The sequence below is a fragment of the Muntiacus reevesi genome, chromosome 2 (assembly GCF_963930625.1).
Source record: "Muntiacus reevesi chromosome 2, mMunRee1.1, whole genome shotgun sequence".
Taxonomy (NCBI): Eukaryota; Metazoa; Chordata; class Mammalia; order Artiodactyla; family Cervidae; genus Muntiacus; species Muntiacus reevesi.
Genome location: NC_089250.1, coordinates 107,393,999 through 107,415,399, shown reverse-complemented (window position 1 = coordinate 107,415,399; position 21,401 = coordinate 107,393,999). Strand labels below are relative to the sequence as shown.

The following is a 21,401-nucleotide window of genomic DNA, read 5'->3' as shown; positions in this document are numbered from 1 at the left end:
GTAGCAGACATGTTTTCCAAAATTCTTGTTTTCACTTGAAAGCTTGAATTTTGTTATTGGAAGAAAAAGTACTGGTAATTGTTTTCCATGAAGTTCTTTTTTGAGAAAATGTCTGCCAAAAAGCCAAGTCTGAATAACCATAATTTGTCTGTCAGTTGTTCTTTGAAGCAAAAATGGTGTTCCATGGACAAAGAGGCTAGTTGAGCTATAAACCTAACAAGCTTGCAAATGCCTTTCCTACAGACAGCCATCTAGTCTCATATACAGTCCAAGTGATTTATACATCTTGCTAATTTCATCACACAGAATATTGAAAAGACACCTACTCAAGGACTGAGATTCAATAAAATTGATCATTTTATTGATCAATTTAATTTTAATGGGCCTGATTTTGTGCTTAGATTGTTTTATCTCTATTTTATCTTCATAACATTTATATAAAATAAATACTTTTATTATGCCCATTTTATAGATGAGGGAGGTTCAGAGAGCTTAAATAACTTGCCTTAGGAGCACATAGATAGCAAAACCTTGCTCTGAATTCCTGCGGTTTTTAGTATATGTATGCTCGGCTGAGTAGAATAAACCGTGTTCCAATTCTTATTCCTAAAATAAAATAGAAAATTGTGACCTATGTTTCTTTGGAAGGTGGTAAAGTTCACATACTAAAATTCATCATTTTAACTGTTTTAAAGGGTATAATTGAGTGGCATCAAGTACATTAATAGCATTGTGCAACCATCACCACTGTCTAGTTCTAGAACATTTTTATCACCCCAAAAGGAGATCCTAGACCTGTTAAGCAGTCACTCTCTGTTTCTCTCTTCCCCCATACTTCCCTCTTCCCAGCCCCAGCCCCTGGCAGCCACTCGTCTAGTGACTCTATGGACTTGCCTATTCTGTAAATTTTCTATAAATGAACCATACAGTACGTGGCCTTTTGTGTCTGGCTTCTTTCAGTATATGTTTTTAATATTCATCCATATTATTGCACGTATCAGTACTTATTCCTTTTTATGGCTAAATAATTTTCCATTGTATGAAAGGATACCACATTTTGTTTATTCTTCAGTTGATGGGCATTTGGGTCTGTTTCCACCTTTTGGCTATTGTGAGTAGAGCTGTTTCCAATTCTTTGGGGCTGACTCACTTTTAAAAATGTTTTAAAGGCATGTTTTTTATTTCGTTGATAAACCTTGTAATTTTATAGAATGTCACAGTGACTCAGCCCAACCTCTGTCTTCCTTTTTCTGTTACAAGTCTTAATTTTTGCCTGTACCTTACTGTTGTAAAACTAAAATCTGTGATAGCCTAGAGTTAGGCAGTTAACATGAAGCTATATGGAAAATTTACATGGATTACAGTGTTTCATTAAATAAAATAGTGAATTTTTCCTAATCTAGATCTTCAAGTCTGTTTTAACATACATATATCATAGACTGCACAGTTTTGGTTTACCCTATTTGATGTGGCTCCCAGGGAAGAGAGGGTGGTCATTAAGCAAGGGTAATGAAATCATTACTTTGAGTGTTTCCATTGAATATGTTTAATGGTTAGATCCTTAGTTCTATAGAAGGTCTTTCAAGTATTTTGTTGTTGTTCAGTCGCTAAGTCATGTTCGTTCTCTGTGACCCCATGGACTGCAGCACGCCAGGCTTCCATGTCCTTCACTCTCTCCCGGAGTTTGCTCAAACTCATGTACATTGATTCAGGGATGCCATCCAACCATCTCATCCTTTACCACCCTCTTTTCTTCCTGCCCTCAATCTTTCCTAGGATCAGGGTCTTTTCCAGTGAGTCAGCTCTTGGCATCAGGTAGCCAAAGTACTGAAGCTTCAGCTTCAGCATCAGTCCTTCCAGTGAATATACAGAGTTGACTGCCTTGCTCTCCTTGCTGTCCCTGGGACTCTCAAGAGTCTTCTTCAACACCACAGTTTAAAAGCATCAGTTCTTTGGCACTCAGCCTTCTTTATAGTTCAACTCTCACATCCATACATGACTACTGGAAAACCACAGCTTTGACTATACGGACCTTTATCGGCAAAGTGATGTCGACTTTCAAGTATAGAAAAGCATTGCTTTTTGAAATGCGAAGGAAAATAAGAGCTATAGAAGCTAGATGTCTTTTGAAGACAGTGCTCAGACATAATTTTTCCTTACATTAATGGAAAGGAAAGGTCTTAGGAGGTGAATGTACCCTTTATGTTCCCACAAATCCAACTGAAGTGGGAGGGAAGGTGGTAGGGCACAACCTTTAAAAGAATGGCATAGGCTTTGTTGCCCAGTCATCTCCAACTCTTTGTGACCCCATGGACTGCAGCATGCCAGGCCCCTCTGTCCCTCACCATCTCCCAAAGTTTGCCCAAGTTCATGTCCATTGCATTGGTGATGCCATCCAATCATCTCATCCTCTGATACTCTCTTCTCCTTCTGCCCTCAATCTTTTCCATCATCAGGGACTTTTCCAATGAGTCGGCTGTTTGCGTCAGATGACCAAAATACTGGAGTTTCAGCTTCAGCATCAGTCCTTCCAATGAGTATGCAGAGTTGATTTCCCTTAAGATTGACTGGTTTGATCTTTTTGCTGTCCAGGAGACTCTCAGGAGTGTTCTCAAGCACCATAGTTAGAAGGCATCAGTTCTTCTGTGTTCTGCCTTTTTTATGGTCCAACTCTCACAACTGTATGTGACCATTGGGAATACCACAGCCATGACTATGCATATCTTTGCCCGCAGAATAATGTCTCTCCTCCTTCACCCTCATCAAGAGGCTCTTTAGTTCCTCTTCACTCTGCCATTAGAGTGGTATAATCCACATATCTGAGGTTGTTGATGTTTCTCCTGCCTATCTTGATTCCAGCTTGTTACTCATTCAGCTTGTATCACTGCCTTGTTGTAGTGAAGGGGCTTGTGTAACTTGAGGAAGCTATAAGCCATGTCATGTAGGGCCACCCAAGATGGACAGACCATAGCAGAGAGTTCTGACAAAATGTGATCCACTGGAGGAGGGAATGCAAACCACCCCAGTATACTTGCTGTGAGAACCTCATGAACCGTATAAAAGGACGTAGCCATAGGACATGACAAAATCTGGTTATAACCAACTAGGTAGAAGATGGCAGAAGATTTGTCTTCCAGTGGACCTTGAGCCTTATGGTATCCTCAATGTAATACATTAACATTAGCTAAGTGACACACCCACCAGCTCCATGACAGTTCCAAAATGTGTGTTGGTTGTTCAGTGTGTCTGACTCTTTGTGACCCCATGGACTATAGCCAGCCAGGCTCCTCTGTCCATGGAATTCTCTAGGCAAGAATAGTGTAGTGGGTAGCCATTCCCTTCTTTGGGGATCTTCCCAACCCAGGGATCCAACCTGGGTCTCCTCCATTGCAGGTGGATTCTTTACCTTCTGAGCCACCAGTTTGAAGGCTGACTATAAAAGGTCAACATGTGGATGGTGACCCAATTCCTGGAAATCCCTGCGCCTTCCCGAAATAATTGGAATAATCCCACCACTCATTAGCTAATGAAACTACCCAGCCCTGTAAAAACTGACAACCCCATACTCTGGGGCCCCTCTTGCTTTCTGAGATGGCCCATGCTCTGTTCAGTGTGTTTCTTTCTAAATGAATTCACTTCTTGCTTATCACTTTGTGTCTCACTGAATTCTTTCTGTGATGAGACATCAAGAAGGTGAGCTGCATTAAAGCCCTGAGGCCATGTGTGATCTGTTTAAAAACCGTGGGATCAAGTCTCCCATTTGAGTTGCATTACTTCACAACCCTTACAGATTTTGCACACTTGATATTATGAGGGCTTGTAAGCTGAAAAGTCATGTGAATTGTTGACTAAATCCACTAATAGGATCAACCAAGAACATTTTTTTAATAATTCTCATCTCTCTTGGAGAAGGAAATGGCAACCCACTCCAGTATTCTTGCTTGGAAAATCCCATGGACGAAGGAGCCTGGTAGGCTACAGTCCATGGGGTCACAAAGGGTTAGACACGACTGAATGACTTCACTTTCATCTCTCCTACTGCTCTGTTTTCTCTTTTTCCTTGCCCATTCCACTTTGACAAGAAGAGACACATTTGTGTTATTTCAAAAAGATTTGTAGATTCCCCTCCCCCCAATTGCAGTGTCTAAGGGACTTTATATACCCCTTAGTTAACTCAACATTAAAACTATTTGAAGGCCTCCTTTGTGCAAGATATTTTGCACGACTGTAAATTGATAGAGAAATGAGTAATACATAGCCCTGTTTTTAAGGTACATCCAATCATTTGTGTTTTTTTATGTGAAGAGACCCTGTTCAATGCAGTCATGGAGTAGAGGCCTTGTCATAATTTAAAAAAACATACCCAGCTTTCTCTGTATGATTTCATATATTTTTAAATCAAAGATTCCCTTAAAATACTTGACCATGAAGTACCTGACCTTCAAAAGAATGGAACCACTTAGATCAGGTTTTTCCTCTGAAAAAAGGGCCGGGAAAGTATAGCTGCATGTATTGTTGCTGCTGCTGCTGCTGCTAAGTCGCTTCAGTCATGTCCGACTCTGTGTGACCCCATAGACGGCAGCCCAGCAGGCTCCCCCGTCCTAGGGATTTTCCAGGCAAGAACACTGGAGGGGATTGCCATTTCCTTCTCCAACACATATTGTTAGATCCTTATATTTTGTAAAGCCTTGACTTTGTAGGGCATTTGCATTCAGCCATTTTACTCATTGCTTAGTAGTCGAGTATTGCTAAGACTTAAGCATTGAGCACAGTGGCTATTCTGTTCTGTCTTACTCTCATAGGCCTCTACCCTTGCCCCTCTAGAAGAGTATCTTCCCAACATTAAACTGAGTACATGAAGCGAAGTCAATTTCCTTCCTTTTTCTCTCACAGTCTTCCTGTTTTCATCACACCCACCCCATTCAGTTTCACACTCATTCTGAAGAATGGCATGCATTATCTCTCATGAGGCTAACCCTTTATTTACTCTGGGACCCCATTCCTTCTTATCTCCACAAAGACCTGACCCCATCAGTTAGTCTATCTTACAGGGCATTTCCAGTCCCCTTTTCCCTCAGGCATTTTTCAGGTGCCCAGGATGTGAGGTGCAGTAGACCCTAGGGATTCTTTCTTATAGATGAGGCAGATATCAGTAACTAGAATATGCTAGGGTGCAGACTGTTACTGAGATTCTGCAGGTGCATGGATGAGCAGCAAAACTATGCTTATGTGTGTGCAAATTAAAAAATAAAGGGAGGCTTCAGAAAGGAGGTTTCTTTACTGAATGAGGAATTTGCCAAATGAGGTAGTAGCATGTTAGGAAAAGGGAATAAATACCAAGTACAGATCTAGAGGCAGTGTTATACACCATGTGAAAGGAACACTGATCTTTGGTCATTTGTGTACTCAATAAAACTTTATTAAATGCCTGCTCTGTGCCAGGCACTGTGCTAGGCTGTGAATATAGAATGGTGAGTAAAGCCAGACATAGTCATTGCCTGCTTTGTAGTTTGCAGACTAATGGAGAAAACAGATGTTAATAAATAATACACAAATATATCATTGCAAGGTGTGACAAAGGTGAAGCAGGCAGAAAACAGTGCTCTTTTAAAGATGGAAAACATGACAGTTTAGACTGCAGGAGGGCAGGATTAAGGAAAACCTCTTTGAGGAACTGATACTGAATTGAGGTCTGAAAAGAGTGAGAGTTTGCAGGCAGAGGAGTGGTGGGAAGTTCTAGGCAAAAGAAAATGTGGAGCAGAAGCCCTGTGACAGGAAAAACCCCAGCAAATTCCAGGTGTGGATGAAGCATAATGAGGGAGCGGTAGGGTCACATGAGATGTCCATATGAAGAGATTAGAGGGGCTTGGATTGAGGCAGTAACAAAGATAAGAGAAAAAGAGAATAAATGCACACAATAAATAAAAAGAAATCCATATCAAGATAAATCACAATGGAAGTGAAGAACACTGAAGACTGAAGAGTTTAAAAGATGTCATCTATAGAGGATTGACTATTATCAGGCGTGCGGACTTCTCCGTATTAACAATGGAAGCTATTAACAATGGAAGCGGGATGTTTTATTAACAATGGAAGTATTAACAATGGAAGACAGTGGGATGTTTTCTAGAGAAAATGGCTGTCAACCTGGAATTATTTGCTCATTTAAAAAACATCTTTAAAAATAAATTTAAAAAAATAAATATAAATAAATAAATAAACATCTAAAAAACAAAAGTGAAATAAAAACTTCTTGTGTCTAAGTGCTGTCTTTCCTTATTGCTATCCTTCTTTTTCCTCAAGTAGACTCTAAAATCCTTGGAAGGTAGAGGGTTTGTCGTAATCATTATAGTGTTTCTGTGATTATAAAACAATTTGTAAATACATGTTTACTTTTCCCCCCTCAAAAGTAGAAAGAGCGAGCAAGAGAGAAATAAACTAGTTAATCTGAATATATAAACATCTTATCAGTGGCTATTTTTTTATAGTAATTTTTTTCTTTTAGCTTATCAGTAAGTTTTTTTTTTTTTTTAATTAAAATGTTGGTAAAGCAGGCAAGTATTATACTTGCTCAGATATACCTGGTATACTTCATCATACCGAGATCAGTAGTAATCGGTATGTGCATGTAAGTTGTAGAATTATGGTTTGATCCAAATGTGTTTGACTGTAAAGCCTGTGCTCATGGGGTGGAAAAGGGAGATTAAGAATAACTGGAGACAGACCACTCTTTTGGGAAGTTCGGCGAAAAGAAGATAAGAAAAGTGTAGTTAAATTCTACAACTGTACAGCCCAGCATCACAGTACTGTCTTCCAGTTTGCCATCTTCCTTTCATATTATTTTCTCTCAAAAAACTAAAGCCTCCCAGATTGGTAAAATGAAAATTAATGGCCCCCTTTCCCCTGCTCTGACTTTCCCTGTATTCTTCTGTGATAGATTGTATGCAGAGCAGATACTGCTGAGAGTCACTATCTGTGCATATTGTTTTATACAAACTGGACCACATTATTCATATTATTCTATAGTTCTTTTCAAGAGACATTACTTAGACATTACTTTTATGTCACTGTGTATAAGTCCTACTACTACACAGCCTTTCCAAGGTTTAACCTATATACAGTAGGACTTACTATTACTTGAAAATCTCCCATCATTTTACATCATTCTTTGAATTAGTTCATATTCTTCAGTCTAGTAGTCAGGATCTTACAGGATGAAACCAACTTAATATTTCAACTTGATCTTCTACTATCTTGCACTTGCCCCAAGCCCTAGTCAGCTTCACTGCTTGTTGGTGATCCTTTGTATCTTTCTTAATGTCGTTTCTTATGACTAAAATTTCTGTGTTACTCCTCATCTCTTTCTGTCCTCCTTGCTATCCTTCTTTTTGCTCAAGTAGACTTTAAGATGCTTGGGGGCAGGAAGTGTCTTATTTCAGCATTATATATCCACTAGCTTTTATAATTCATGGCTTATAGTCGATGTTCAGTGAATGTTTGTTTATTTAAGTGATTTACTTATTCAGCTTATTTTCAAAGGTGAAGTGAGTCTGGTTAACTTCCTCTTTTCACCCCATCCTCCTGGTAGCCTTTTCTAGCCTCAGCCTAACAGTACTGTCTTCCACCTTTAAGTTATCAAAGCACTTTGTATTGTTTGTGTCATTACCAATGTCCTCTTTATAGTTATTTTAATAGATTGTAAGCACCTTAATGACAGGAACTGTGTTTGCTTAGTTTTTAATTCTTTTAGTGACTGGCATAATGCCTGTATATAGTGAGCACTCAGGAAATGTTAACTGGATAGAACTGAGTTAAATTGGGGGGAGGGGGAATTGGCAAACAAAAGCCTGGAATTTGCACTTCTAGGGAGTCAGTGGTCATTCTGCTGTACAGCTCCAAGCCTCTGGAATGTTTGAGTGCTTATAAGCCTTTAATACTTTGGCCACCTCATACGAAGAGTTGACTCATTGGAAAAGACCCTGATGCTGGGAGGGATTGGGGGCAGGAGGAGAAGGGGACGACAGTGGATGAGATGGCTGGATGGCATCACCGACTCGATGGACATGAGTTTGAATAAACTCCAGGAGTTGGTGATAGACAGGGAGGCCTGGCATGGTGTGATTCATGGGGTCGCAAAGAGTCGGACACGACTGAGCAACTGAACTGAACTGAAGCCTTTGAACTGAGAGCTCAGATTCAAGACATTAATAACTGACTTCTGTTTTCAAACACACAGTTCTGTCAAAATGATAAAGCTGCTTAAGAATTTTTCTCATGTTTTTCTCATAGCAACCCTATGTTATTTTTAATTCACTTACGAGGATGCAAAGGCATAGAGAAGCTTTGTGACTCTTTCACAATCAACCAGGACCTTTCCTGGTTCAATGAAGTAAGAATTGAAAGACTGTACTGTTAGAAATATACTGATATACTGTCAAATGTAGTATCTGCGATGGCAGCCTGAAATTTAGTGTTTGTTTCTAAGCACCCTTAAGTTCTTTTAATAGATCTCCAAAGATTTGTCATCTGTGAATTCATGCATACACACCTGCAACATCTATTCATCGAGCACTGATGATTTGTCAGTTAGGCATTAACTTGGGTGCCAGTTAATCCTTGGGTGCCAGGATAAGGCAGTGAATAAGATAAAGAGCCGACTTCATGGAGTGCACAGTTAATTGATAGCAGAGCAGCCCTGGCTGCCAGGAGCCTTGGAGTCCCTTTCTCTCTGTCATTACTGAGCACCTCAACCTGTCTGCTTCATTTCCTCTTGTTTAAAATGAGCAGGTTACAGTAGAACATTTGAAAGGACTTTAGTGTCTTCAAAGTTCTGAGTCTGTAAGTTTGGCAGGAGTCTTAATTTTCCAGAAAGACAAAGCTGGAAACTGGATTCTTTCACTTGATCAATTTAATTTCCTTCCTCTGGTATTAACATGCTCGCTGTTTCTCTCCATCTGAGCTCCCTATCCACTTCTTTAACAGAGAAGAGGGAACAGGGAGGCATCATTCTGTTGTGATTTGAAATTGAGAGGCATTTTGCAGTGCTTGATTATATTTAGACCTGTTGCAATATTTTAAAGTTTATGAGGTGTTAGTTAATCAGAAACTTTAGACACGATAATGTAGGTCCTGGCTTGGAGAGCCACATGCACAGTTAATTAAATCAATTGACTGCAAGATCAGATTATGTGCATTGTGAATATATTTTATTTTCCCTTTAGGAATGTAGGAACAAAGTCATTTTCTTGAATCAGTCCTCTTTCTCCATCCTTATTAATGTATTATTGGTTAACCCTTTTGGTTAAAATACTAGTTTAAATACTTGAGAAAAATATTTTATATCATGGGCAAATATTCAGGGTATATTAAATAAGCAGGTTACAAAAAACTGTTTTGTCTTTTTAAAATTGACATATGTCTGTAGCAAAAGACTTAAAAATTATGTAGCCCCCACATAAGTGTTTTATCTGTGGATGGTAAGGTTTTTTCCTTTTTCTCCTTTTCTGCACTTTCCATTGTTTTTTATAACAAGTGTATTATTTTTGTAATCAGAAAAAGATTAAGACAACTGTGCCAGGAAGCACAGCATCTGTTTTAACTGGCTTTCATGCCTTTAGTTTTCCTTGCCTTTCCTTTCCATGCCTTTAGTTTTTTAGAAGCAAGTATCTTGCTTCTTACAGCCTGACCTGGCTTTCCTAGGCCTGTCAAGACTGGAGCAACCCTGCCTTGACACACAGGAGCCTTCACACCCTGCTTCTGCCTGTCTCTATTTCATCACTGCCCTTCTCTCTCCACAGAATTTCTCATGATCCGGGAGATGGTTTATTCTTTGATATACACTCTTTCAGTTGTTCAGGACAAAAATTCTTTTAGAGTCATTATCTTCAGCTCCTGACTGCAATGTATTAGAAAAGCCACCATGCTCCTCACCACCTGCACTGGTGCCACGCCCGCCACCTGGCTTGTGACAGCCTCTGGGCTGCCTTCCTGCATCCTTCCTTGCCCTCCACTGTCTGTCCTCCATAGGGCCGTGAGAGGTTTCCTTTTAAATGCCAGTCAGATTATGCCCTTCTTTTGCTGAAAACTCTCCAAAAGCTCATTACCTCACCTGGAATTAAAGACAAGTCCTTACAGAGGCCTAAAAGCCTTATGGAAGCCCCCGTGACCTGGTGCTCCCTCCTCATCACCTCTCCTCACAACTTCATTTTATACACTGACTTCTTCCTGTTCCTCTGTCATGCCATGCTGCCTTAGATGACTGTATCTGCTGTTCCCTTTCTCTGAAATGCTATTCCCTTAGGTCTGTGCTCAAGTGTCACTTTATCAGGGAAGCTGTCCCCGATCACCGTGTCAGACCCTTTCTCCTCTCTCTCTTCCATTTTGTTTTCTTCATGGTGCTTAGCACCACCTGATGTCATGTACGTGTTTGTTTATTGTTTGTCTCCTTCCACCAGAATGTAAGCCACTCGAGGGCGGGGACTTGTTCCGCTCATCTCTGTGTTCCCATCACCTATGACACACCAGCCCTTCCTTTCTCATTTGAGATCTTGTTCTGTCAGTCCCTTCTCTTGCTTGAAGTTTCATCTTCCATCTCTGTTGGATAGTTTTTGTGTTGTCAGTAAGCATTTTCAACTCTGTCTCCTCACTGGAAACAAACGCAAACAGCCTGTCCTTGATTCTTTATCTAGTTACCAAGACAATTAGTTTTTTCCCTTCCTTATAAGTTTCTTGAGCTTATGTGCCCGTATCCCTTCCCTGTCTCACTGGCCTCTCCCTTGGTGCTCTGCAGTAAGGCTTCTATTGCCAGTATGCCAGTGAAACTGCTCTAGCAAATAATGTTATGACTTTAAGAAATAAGTAGGCATCTGTTGCTCCTTTTCCTACTTTACTTTTCTATAGCATTGTACTACACTCAGTGTTCCTCCCTCCCCCTCCCCACCCACCTTTTGTAATTCGCCTTTCAGTCTTTCTGAAGTTTTCCTTTTCTTGTTCCTCATCCTTATTTTTTTTAATTTAAATTTATTTTTTTAGTTGAAGGATAATTGCTGTACAGAATTTTGTTGTTTTCTGTCAAACCTCAACATGTATCAGCCACAGGTATGCATATGTCCCCTCTCTTTTGAACGTCCCTCCCATCTCCCTCCTATACCACCCCTCTAGGATGATACAGAGCCTCTGTTTGAGTTTCCTGAGCCATACAGCAAATTCTCGTTGGCTATCTGTTTTCCATATTGTCATGTAAGTTTCTGTGTTACTCTCTCCATACATCTCACCCTCTCCTCCCCTCTCCCCATGTCCGCAAGTCTGTTCTGCATGTCTGTTTCTCCATTGCTGCCCTGCAAATATATTCTTCAGTACCATTTTTCTAGATTTCGTATATATGCATTAGAATACAGTATTGATTGTTCTCTTTCTGACTCACCTCACTCTGTATAATAGGCTCTAGGTTCATCTCCCTCATTAGAACTGACTCAAATGTATTCCTGTTTATGACTGGGTAATATTCCATTGTGTATATGTACCACAACTTCTTTATCCATTCATCTGTCGATGGACATCTAGGTTGCTTGCATGTTCTAGCTATTGTAAATAGTGCTTCACTGAACAATGGGATACATGTGTCTTTTTCAGTTTTGGTTTCTTCAGGGTATATGCCTATGAGTGGGATTGCTGGGTCATGTGGTGGCTTTATTCCTAGTTTTTTAAGGAATCTCCATACCGTCTTCCATAGTGGCTATATCAATTTATATTCCCACCAACAGTGCAAGAGTGTTCCCTTTTCTCCACACCCTCTCCAGCATTTATTGTTTGTAGACTTTTTGATGATGGCCATTCAGACTGGTGTGAGATGATATCTCATTATAGTTTTGATTTGCATTTCTTTAATGGTGAGCAGTGTTGAGCATCTTCTCATGGGTTTGTTAACTATCAGCATGTCGTCTTTGAAGAAATGTCTGTTTAGGTCTTTTTCCCACTTTTTGATTGGGTTGTTTGTTCTTCTGGCATTGAGTTGTATGAGCTGCTTGTATATTTTGGAATTTAATCCTTTGTCAGTTGTTTGATTTGCTATTATTTTCTCCCATTCTGAGGGTTGTCTTTTCAACTTGCTTATAGTTTCCTTTGCTGTGCAAAAGCTTTTAAATTTAATCAGGTCCCACTTGTTTACTTTTGTTTTTATTTCCATTCCTCTAGAAGGTGGGTCATAGAGGATCTTGCTTTGATTTATGTCATCGAGTGTTCTATGTTTTTCTCTAAGAGTTTTATAGTTTCTGGTCTTACATTTAGGTCTTTAATCCATTTTGTGTTTATCTTTGTGTATGGTGTTAGGAAGTGTTCTAATTTCATTCTTTTACATGTGACTGTCCCATTTTCCCAGCACCACTTATTGAAGAGGCTGTCTTTGCCCCATTGTGTATTCTTGCCTCCCTTGTCAAAAATAAGGTACCCATAGGTGCATGGGTTTATTTCTGGGCTTTCTATCTTGTTCCATTGGTCTGTATTTCTGTTTTTGTGCCAGTACCATACTGTCTTGATGACTGTAGCTTTGTAGTGTAATCTGAAGTCAGGAAGGTTGATTCCTCCAGCTCCATTCTTCTTTCTCAAGACTGATTTGGCTATTCTGGGTCTTTTGTGTTTCCATATGAATTGTGAAGTTTTTCGTTCTAGTTCTCTGAAAAATGCCATTGGTAATTTGCTAGGGATCACATTGAATCTGTAGATTGCATTTGGTAGTATAGTCATTTTCACAGTATTGATTCTTCCTATCCAGGAACATGGAATCTCTCTCCATCTGTTTATGTCATCTTTGATTTCTTTCATCAGTGTCTTATAATTTTCTGTGTACAGTTCTTTTTGTCTCCTTAGATAAGTTTATTCCTAGATATTTAATTCTGTTTATTGCAAAGGTGAATGGGATTGATTCCTTAATTTCTCTTTCTGGTTTTTCACTGTTAGTATATAGAAATGCAAGTGATTTCTGGGTATTGATTTTATATCCTGCAACTTTGCTAAATTCACTGATTAGTAATTTTCTGATCATCCTTATTGATTGTCCTTGCTGGTTCCTCTTGACCCCTTACATAGGAGTGTCCCATAAGGTCTCTGTTCTTAGCTCTCTTCTTGCTCTGACTCCTCCTCACCCTGTGGTTGCATCTTTCCCACACTTTTAACGACCGTTTTTGCACTGATCTCCCAAGTCTGTCTTTGGCCCAGCTTTTTCTCTTGAGCCTCAGGCTCTGTTATTTCCATCTCTCTCCTGGACATGTCCCACTAGATAGCCAGTGCCACACATGCAGAAGTATACACACCGTTAACCCTCTCCACCACTTCCCACCTTGGTCAGTGACCCACCTGGTCATTCATTTAAGGTGTGCTCTTGGGAGTGGCTCTCGGCTGCTTCCTCTCCTATAACACTGTTGTGTCTGCGGGTCCCAGCTTCTCTCTCACAAGCTCTTTTGAGTATTAATACATAACCTTGTCTCTGTTCTCCCTGTCCCTGCCATAGTTTAGATGTTCGTTCCTTTCTCCTTTATAGTGTGGTCCTCTGAAGCCAGACTGCATGGGTTTTCATCTTGGATATATCACTTATTACTTAAGTGACTTTGGTCAAATTTTATAACTTCTCTGTGCCTCAGTTTCCTCATTGGTAAGATAGAGATAAAATGATTTAAGAGATATAAAGTGCTTAGAATAGTGCCTGACACATCATGTTTGTTATTGTCTCTATTATTAATACCACCTAGCTGACCTCAGTATTGCTGGTCCCTTCTCTTCTGAAGCATTTTCCAGTCTTCCACAGTGTGAGATTCATGAATGGACATCTGGCAACATCATTCCCTTTTAAAAAATTTCCATAGCTTCCCATTCTCTGACCACTTGCTTACATCCAGTTCATCTCCACTGTCCTTTTTCTCTCACTTGTTACAGTTATATTAAGTAATTGGTAGTTTCAAGGTAAGCTGTGGTCTTGCATGCCTTCGCATCTTTGCACACTATTTCTCCTGCTTGATGTGTCCTTCCTTCCCTGGTTTAATTTGCAAATCTTTAATGATCCTTCAAGACCATACTTATTTTATTTTTTAACATTCAGTTCTCAGTTTTTAATCAGTCAAATGCATGAGTTAACCAATCATAGCAAGTAGTTACAAAATGTGTAGTACAGTGGTGCTCTGGCAGATACGAGACAGATATGCTGTTGAGGAGCAGACAATCCAGTGGGGGAACAAGACAGACAAACGTGAAACATTAAGGGACTATCCTTGGGAAGGTTAAGTAGAGCCTACTTAGTGGGGTAGGATTTCAGAGAAGAGCAAACTGTTTGTTCATGGATACTGAGGGGTGGTTGTGTTAGGTACTTAGAAAGACTTCGTGGAAAAGTGGGATTTTAATTGGGCTTGGAAGGATAATAAAATCTGTATAGATGGAGGGAAGGGGAAGTGGGCGTGTGGGGCCCAGGTAACAGAAGGCACAGAGGCGGCAGTTGGCAAGCTGCTCAGTGGAGGAAGCATGGTAGTTTCCTACCAGGAATGTTGAGGAGCATGTTGAGGTGCATGAGGATGTGCGGCCACCCCAGCAAATGCTGTGGCAGGCGGCAGGCAGTCGCGGGGTCTTCAGAGCAGGAAGTATCCTTGGGTTCTGGTATGTCCTATGCCAAATTGTACTGAGGCAAAAGGAAAACAGTAATACTGATCTTGCCTTCATTCAGAAATGTGGTATTTTGTTCACCATGAGTTTTTATTTTTTTTTTTGGCATTAATTTTGAGTTTTTAAAAATGTTGTATTCAAACCTTATTTATCTCTTTTGTAAAAAAAAAAAAAGTTAGTTCTTGTGACTACTGCATTTTTTGGCACATCCTTAATTTTGTGCTGCAGGCAAGTGTCTCACTTACTTCACCCTCGTCCCAGCCCTGGGTTGTGTTTCTGGAGGTCAGTGGTGAGGGTATGGATATTTATTTTATTAATTATAGCTTGTTGTCATTGTTCAGTTGCTCAGTCATATCTGACTCTCTGTGACCCCATGGACTGCAGCACGCCAGGCTCCCCTGTCCTTCACCATCTCCCGGAGCTTGCTCAAACCCATGTCTGTTGAGTCGGTAATGCCATTCAACTGTCTCATCCTCTGACATCCCCTTCTCCTCCTGCCTTCAATCTTTCCCAGCAGCAGGGTCTTTTCTAATGAGTCAGTTCTTTGTATCAGGTGGCTTACTCATGTTCAAATATTTTTGGTTAGTAGACAGAATTTAATAAAAACGATTAAGATAAAGAAGTTAGAATTATAAAAATATTAATTTGGAACTTTGGAGCTTGAAAAACATGAAAGGGAAAAGAATCCTTTGTGCTTCTGAGTTAATCTCTATGGCAGGATAACCCCCTCATGTTTCAGCGTAAGTGCAAGCAGAAAATGGTTGTTTTGCCCACATTCTATAACTGAGGGATAGGGGTACCAGAGGCTGCTGAACTTGTGGATATAGGCATTGAGCAACTCAGCTGCTGCAACCAGAGATTCTGCCCCATGGCCTCAGGAAAACTTCCACAAATGGGCCATGCAAGGTGAGCTTGACCCGTATCTCACATAAAACAGATCCATCCAGCCTGCTCAAAGAGCAGCCACTCACTGGGCCGCAGTGTTTTACCACAGGCCACAGGCATCCCAGGTGACACAGTGGTAAAGAATTCACCTGCCAATGCAGGAGACATAAGAGACTCAGGTTCAATCTTTGGGTCTGGAAGATCCCCTAGAGTAGGAAATGGCAACCCACTCCAGTATTCTTGCATGGGAAATCCCGTGGACAGAGAGGAACCTGGTGGCCTACAGTCGGTGGAGTTGCAAAGAATTGGACACAAGTGAGCACACACACGTGGCCCAAGAAGCAGTGGAAGACTCACAAACCCTTCAAATGTCTCAGGGCTACTTGCCTCTGGGAAAAGAGGTGGTGTGTGATACAAAGAGTATTACTAGTATGTACACCTAAAATGTAAAAGCTAAAAAATGTGAACTCTGTTGTTTATTAGTACACTGGTGATGAAGGAAAGATTTTGAGCCAGGAAAGTTAAGAGTGCAGTACAAATCTCAAGAAACCAAAAAACACCAAGGGAGAAGTTGAAAGGAACATGGTGCTCTCTGTGTTCATGGCCAGGTGTGCTGTACTGTCATTTGATACAGACCTCCCCGTCAACTCCTGTGTTCAGAGAGAACTCCACCAGGCTCAGGGTGGATGTTCGGGCACAATATGTAAAAGCCACAGGCTGAACTTCACCATCAGATAAGTGGGTGGTCACATAAGATGGCTGTTTTCTGAATACTCCAACCAAGATCTGCTCCACCACACCCTTGCTGGAATAATGACCCCTTCTCAGTGGCACAACTGGCAAAATTCTTCAGAATTGAAGGGGAGATAAAGAGTTTTTCAGACAAAAAGTGAAGGAGTTCATCACCACTGTACCAGCCTTATAAGAAGTGTTAAAGAGTATTCTTTAAGCTGTTGATCAGAACACCTGAACAAAGGGAAAAATTCTTGTGTAAGAGTCATTTCTGTTGGAGGTATTGGAATGAACAGCCATCATCAAGACAGAACTTATCCACTACAGAACCCTAGTGCTTAGAGCCAGCTGGAGTCCCTTTGGAGCATCAGTTATGGTGCCTATGGATTTTCTTGTAGTTGTCTTCATTGGTACCACATACTTCTGGCTCTTTGATTTAGTGGCCAGGGCTGCCAGGATCTTCACAGTGCATGCTCCTTCCCAGTGAGCAAATGTCTTATTCGAGTTGTGGCAGACCTCCTTTGATCCTGGCAGAAACACATCAGTCATGGTAGCTTTTGGTTCTGTGACTGGATTGACCACTAAAGCACTTTCTTTCAGGCAGCTCTCTGTTGAACCTGGCTGCTTGCACCAGATTTCCAAGATGATAAACTTCCTTGTTCCTTCAAGACCATGCTTAAGCCTCCTGTGAAAACCTGGCCCCTCCAAATACAGTTGGTCACTCCCTTAACACTCACCATGATGTTCTGCAGTTGTTTCCAGGTCTGTTACCCACACAAAGCTGTGCATTTCATGATGGTGGGGACTGCAGCCTCTTCTTTGAGGGCCTTGTGCAGTAATTGGCTCAGAGCAGATGTTCTGTAAATGTTGAGTTTGCTAGGGTTCAGGAGTTTACTAAGGTTTCTGTGCTTCTTCATTTCCCCAGGCTGCAGGAATTGGTGGATCGAGTACTGGAACGTTTTCAGGCATCTGGACTAATAGTGAAAGAGTGGAATAGTGTGAAACTCCACGCTACAGTCATGAATACTCTGTTCAGGAAAGACCCCAATGGTAAGTGCTCCATAGAACCACAGTACAGTTTGTGACCAGCAAGGTCTAATGATTACCCTGGGGTTTGAAGAGAATGGGCTATCAAAGGATCTCTAACATATCTTCTTTTTTATATCCATTATCTTGTTTTGATGAGTACAATGGAAGTGGGCAAGGACATATCGCGCATGGGGCTATATATAGCTTCTCAAATCTTATACTCTTCTTGCACATAGGGTTGCTGGATGTAGCAAGTAAAACTGCAGGATTCCTAAGTAAATTTTAGGTGGACACCAAATAATTGTTTTAGTGTAAGTATGTCCTAAGAAATGCATGGCAGCTTTTTTTTTTTTTTTCCCAGAAACAAGAGAAGACTAACTAATAAAAGTAAGTGTTAGAGCCGTGATTCTCAACTAGGGGCAGTTTTGTCCTCCCAGAGGACATTTGGATTCTCTGGAGATGCTTTGGTTGTCACAGTTAGGGAGATGGGAGCAGGCTGCTACTGGCATCTGATGCATAGAGGTCAGGGGTGCTGCTTACCCCTCTGCAATGCATGGGACAAGCCCCTCATAATGAAGAATTTTTCAGCCCTGAATGTCAGTAGCACCAAGGTTGAGAAACTTTGTGTTAATGTTTTTTTTTCCCCTCCTGAATCTAAAAGCCTTCATATAAAAATGCCTTGTTTTAACCCTTTATTTGGGATAATAATCTGCAATTTAAAAAGGATTATTTTTCTTCCCATCCCCACCTGCCAAATGAAAGCTGTCTAGCACATTGAGCATCTATTTGAATAGGACCTACAAATTCCAGTTATGTGCAGCTTCTTCTTTAAAGCCTGTTGTTCAAAATATACCACCACCAAAACCCCATATTTAGGTTTTATTACCTTTGTTAGGACTGACCTTGGTTTTAGAAAGTCATCGTTGGAAGAGGACTTCATTAGGACTCCTCATTTAGAATCCTTGAATTATTTAAGATTTATCATTTAGGACAGTTTTTGTATCCCTTTTTGCCAAAGTACATCTTTTAATTTCTCTCAGATACATACCAGAGATCTCAACTGTAAGCTGGTTTGGTTTGATTAGAGCCATTGTAGGACTAAGAGATACGTAGCTATACCATTCTTAGTTCTAGTGTTACTGTTTTCTGATGCTAGATTGTATTTTAAGGCTTTTTAAAATAAATTGTGTCTTTAAATCTTTTCATAGCTCTTACAACTATTTCATGACCTAACCTCTTAACATAAAAGAGTTGAATTATATAGGAATCTGTTTCTTTTAAATTGTGTGGATCCAGATGTATATTCAGTTGGCACGAGAACTTCATATAGGAAAATATTCTGTGTTGACAGTCTTAGTTATCATTTCCTACTGACAGATATTTTAAATGTAACAGCTTTATTGAGATATAATTCATATAGTATATAATTCATCCATGTAAAGTGTATAATTCAGTAATTTTTAGTATAGTGCGTTATGCAGCCTTTACCACAGTACACTTTAGAACATTTTCATCACCCCAGAAAGAAACTTTCTAGTTTCTGGCAGTGACTCCCCAATTTTCCCTTTACTGTCCAGTCCTCAGCACCACCAGTCTCCTTTCTGTTCAGTGAATTTGCCTTTTTTGCATATTTCACATAAATATTGATAGAATCATGCAATGTGTGATCTTCTGTGACTGGCTTCTTTCACTTAGCATAATGTTTATAAGGTTCATCCATGATACAGTGTCATTCCTTTTTATTACCAAATAATAACCCATTGTATGGACATACCACATTTTATTTATCCATTCAGCAGTTGATGGACATTTGTGTTGTTTCCACTTTTGGGCTATTATGAATAATGCTGCTGTAAATATTTATGTGTATATTTTTATGTTTTCATTTCTATTAAGTAAATACTTAAGAGTGAAATTGCAGAGTCATGATTAATGCAAAGTTGTAATTTTTTGAGTAACTGCCAGACTATTTTCCACAGTGGCTGCACCATTTTACATTTCCATAAGCAGTACAGTAGCCCCCACTTTATCTGCAGGAGATGTGTTCCAAGGTCCCCAGTGGATACCTGAAACCATACACCAGACATCCTATATTTTTCCTATACATGAATACCTATGATAAAGTTTAATTCATAAATTAGGTGCAGTAAGGGATTAACTAATAGTAAAATAGAAGAATTAAACAATATGCTATAATAAAAATTATGTGAATGTTATCTGTCTCTCTCAGAATTTCTTATTGTACAAATATAATGCCCTTTTCAATTTTACTAAGCACTTATATGCACCGTGATCGTAACTTTTGCAGTTTGAGGTGTGACAGCAAAACTAGTTATGAATTTCTTTCTTCTTCATCCTAATTTCATTGATAGATTTGTTCTTACTATAGATCTTAGCAAACTTTAGCTAAGATTTTTTTCTTTCCTTATTAAGTCACGAACTTTCACCTTTTCACTTAAAGAAAGCACTTTATGGCATCTCTTTGGCATATGCAAATTGCTAGCATCATTATTCTTGCTTTTTGAGGCCATGATTAAATAAAGTAAGGGTGACTTGAACACAAGCAGTGCAATACCTTGGCAATCATTGTGATAACTGAGAGAAAGGGATATGTTGGACAAAGGGATGATACTTCCTGGGTGGGATGTATCACACTGCTCAGAATGGTACATAATTAAAAACTTAGAAATTATTTATTTCTGGAATTTTCCATTTAATGTTTTCTGACCTTAGTTGACCATGGATAACTGAAAAGGTGGAAAGAAGAACCACAAATAAGGAGGGATGGCAGTACATGAGGGCTTCAATTTCTCTACATCTTTACCTGCACTTATTATCTGTCTTTTTTGTTATTGCCATCATCTTGATTGTGAAGTGGTATCTCATGGTGGTTTTGATCTATGTTCCCCTCATGGCTAATGCTATTTACTTATAAATTTTGAAGCTGTTAGTAAACATTTCAATCTCCAGATTTCATTACTGCTTTTTTAAATTGACATTTACCTAGTATGAATTTTGCTTTATAAAGTTTCACATTTTCTTTTAACAGGGGGCCTGTTTTTAAGTTGTGAAATATACATGGGATTGGGCTCTTTATAAGAGAATAGTTCTCATTAGAGAAGTAGTCCTATAGTTACCCAGGTGTAATTCCAATGGACTTTCTAAAATATATTATCTTCCTGGAGTTAGCTCTTTGAATATATTTTATCAGTTCTGATGTGGCAGTCTCCATAGTTATATACAATAAAAGAGTATACTCAGAAGTAGAAATACAGATACTTTTAAGTGTCAGTTGGTGGGCAGGAAAGAGTTGGTATTTCAGAAAATATTCTGAGAGTTAATTCTTGAAGATGTTTTGAATTTTACATACCCTGGATACTTCTCTATCTTGTATTTTCTTTTGAAAAGGCTGTTGAATACATTGTCTTGCTTTTTCATAATAGTTATCCTTTCCTTTGATATCCATTTTTTTCCTCCTGTATTTGAAGGACACCTTTTGGGATAAGCAAGCTAAATTAATACAAGGAGTTGGAGCACAGCTAAGGTCATAGATTTGCAGATTTCTGTGTAGAATGTAACGATACCTTTGATTGCAACTGGAGAGGTTTTTCCCATTTCAGGGGAGTCCTTAAATCAACCCAAAGCATGATTATCAGCATTTTTAACTAGTTAATGGGTGAGCTGTCATGTATTTTTATGTATTTAAAAATGTGTACAGCTTATATGGAATCTTGGGTTTTAGACTGCAGGGAATCTTTGGAAACACCCACCTTCTAACTTTGTAAATGAGGAACTAAAGAGACATAATTTGCCTAAGAATATGGTTTGTTATGTAGTTTATGTACAGTGAGTACTTGGACAAAGTTAAATGAATAAATATACACCGAATGAGTTATGACAGAGTTGAGACTGGTCTCTTGACTATAATCTGATGTTTTTCCCTCCATGTTATGTTGCTTTCCAGGCTTCCCTCGTAGATCAGTTGGTAAAAAATCCGCCTGCAATGCAGGAGACCCCAGTTTGATTCCTGGGTTGGGAAGATCCTCTGCAGAAGGGATAGGCTACCCATTCAGTATTTTTGGGCTTCCCTTGTGACTCAGCTGGTAAAGAAT

General features: G+C 39.6%; 1 protein-coding gene across 5 annotated transcripts in view; it reads left to right on the top strand.

Annotated features, from left to right (window-relative positions):
* Nucleotides 1-21,401, top strand: part of ASCC1 (activating signal cointegrator 1 complex subunit 1) — a 95,157-nt gene that overhangs the window by 47,108 nt on the left and 26,648 nt on the right. For all 5 annotated transcript variants that reach the window (XM_065922533.1, XM_065922534.1, XM_065922535.1 and 2 more), the window contains exon 8: nt 17,186-17,310. In XM_065922533.1, the coding sequence (XP_065778605.1) occupies nt 17,186-17,310 (125 nt within the window). The remainder of the gene's footprint in view (nt 1-17,185; nt 17,311-21,401) is intronic.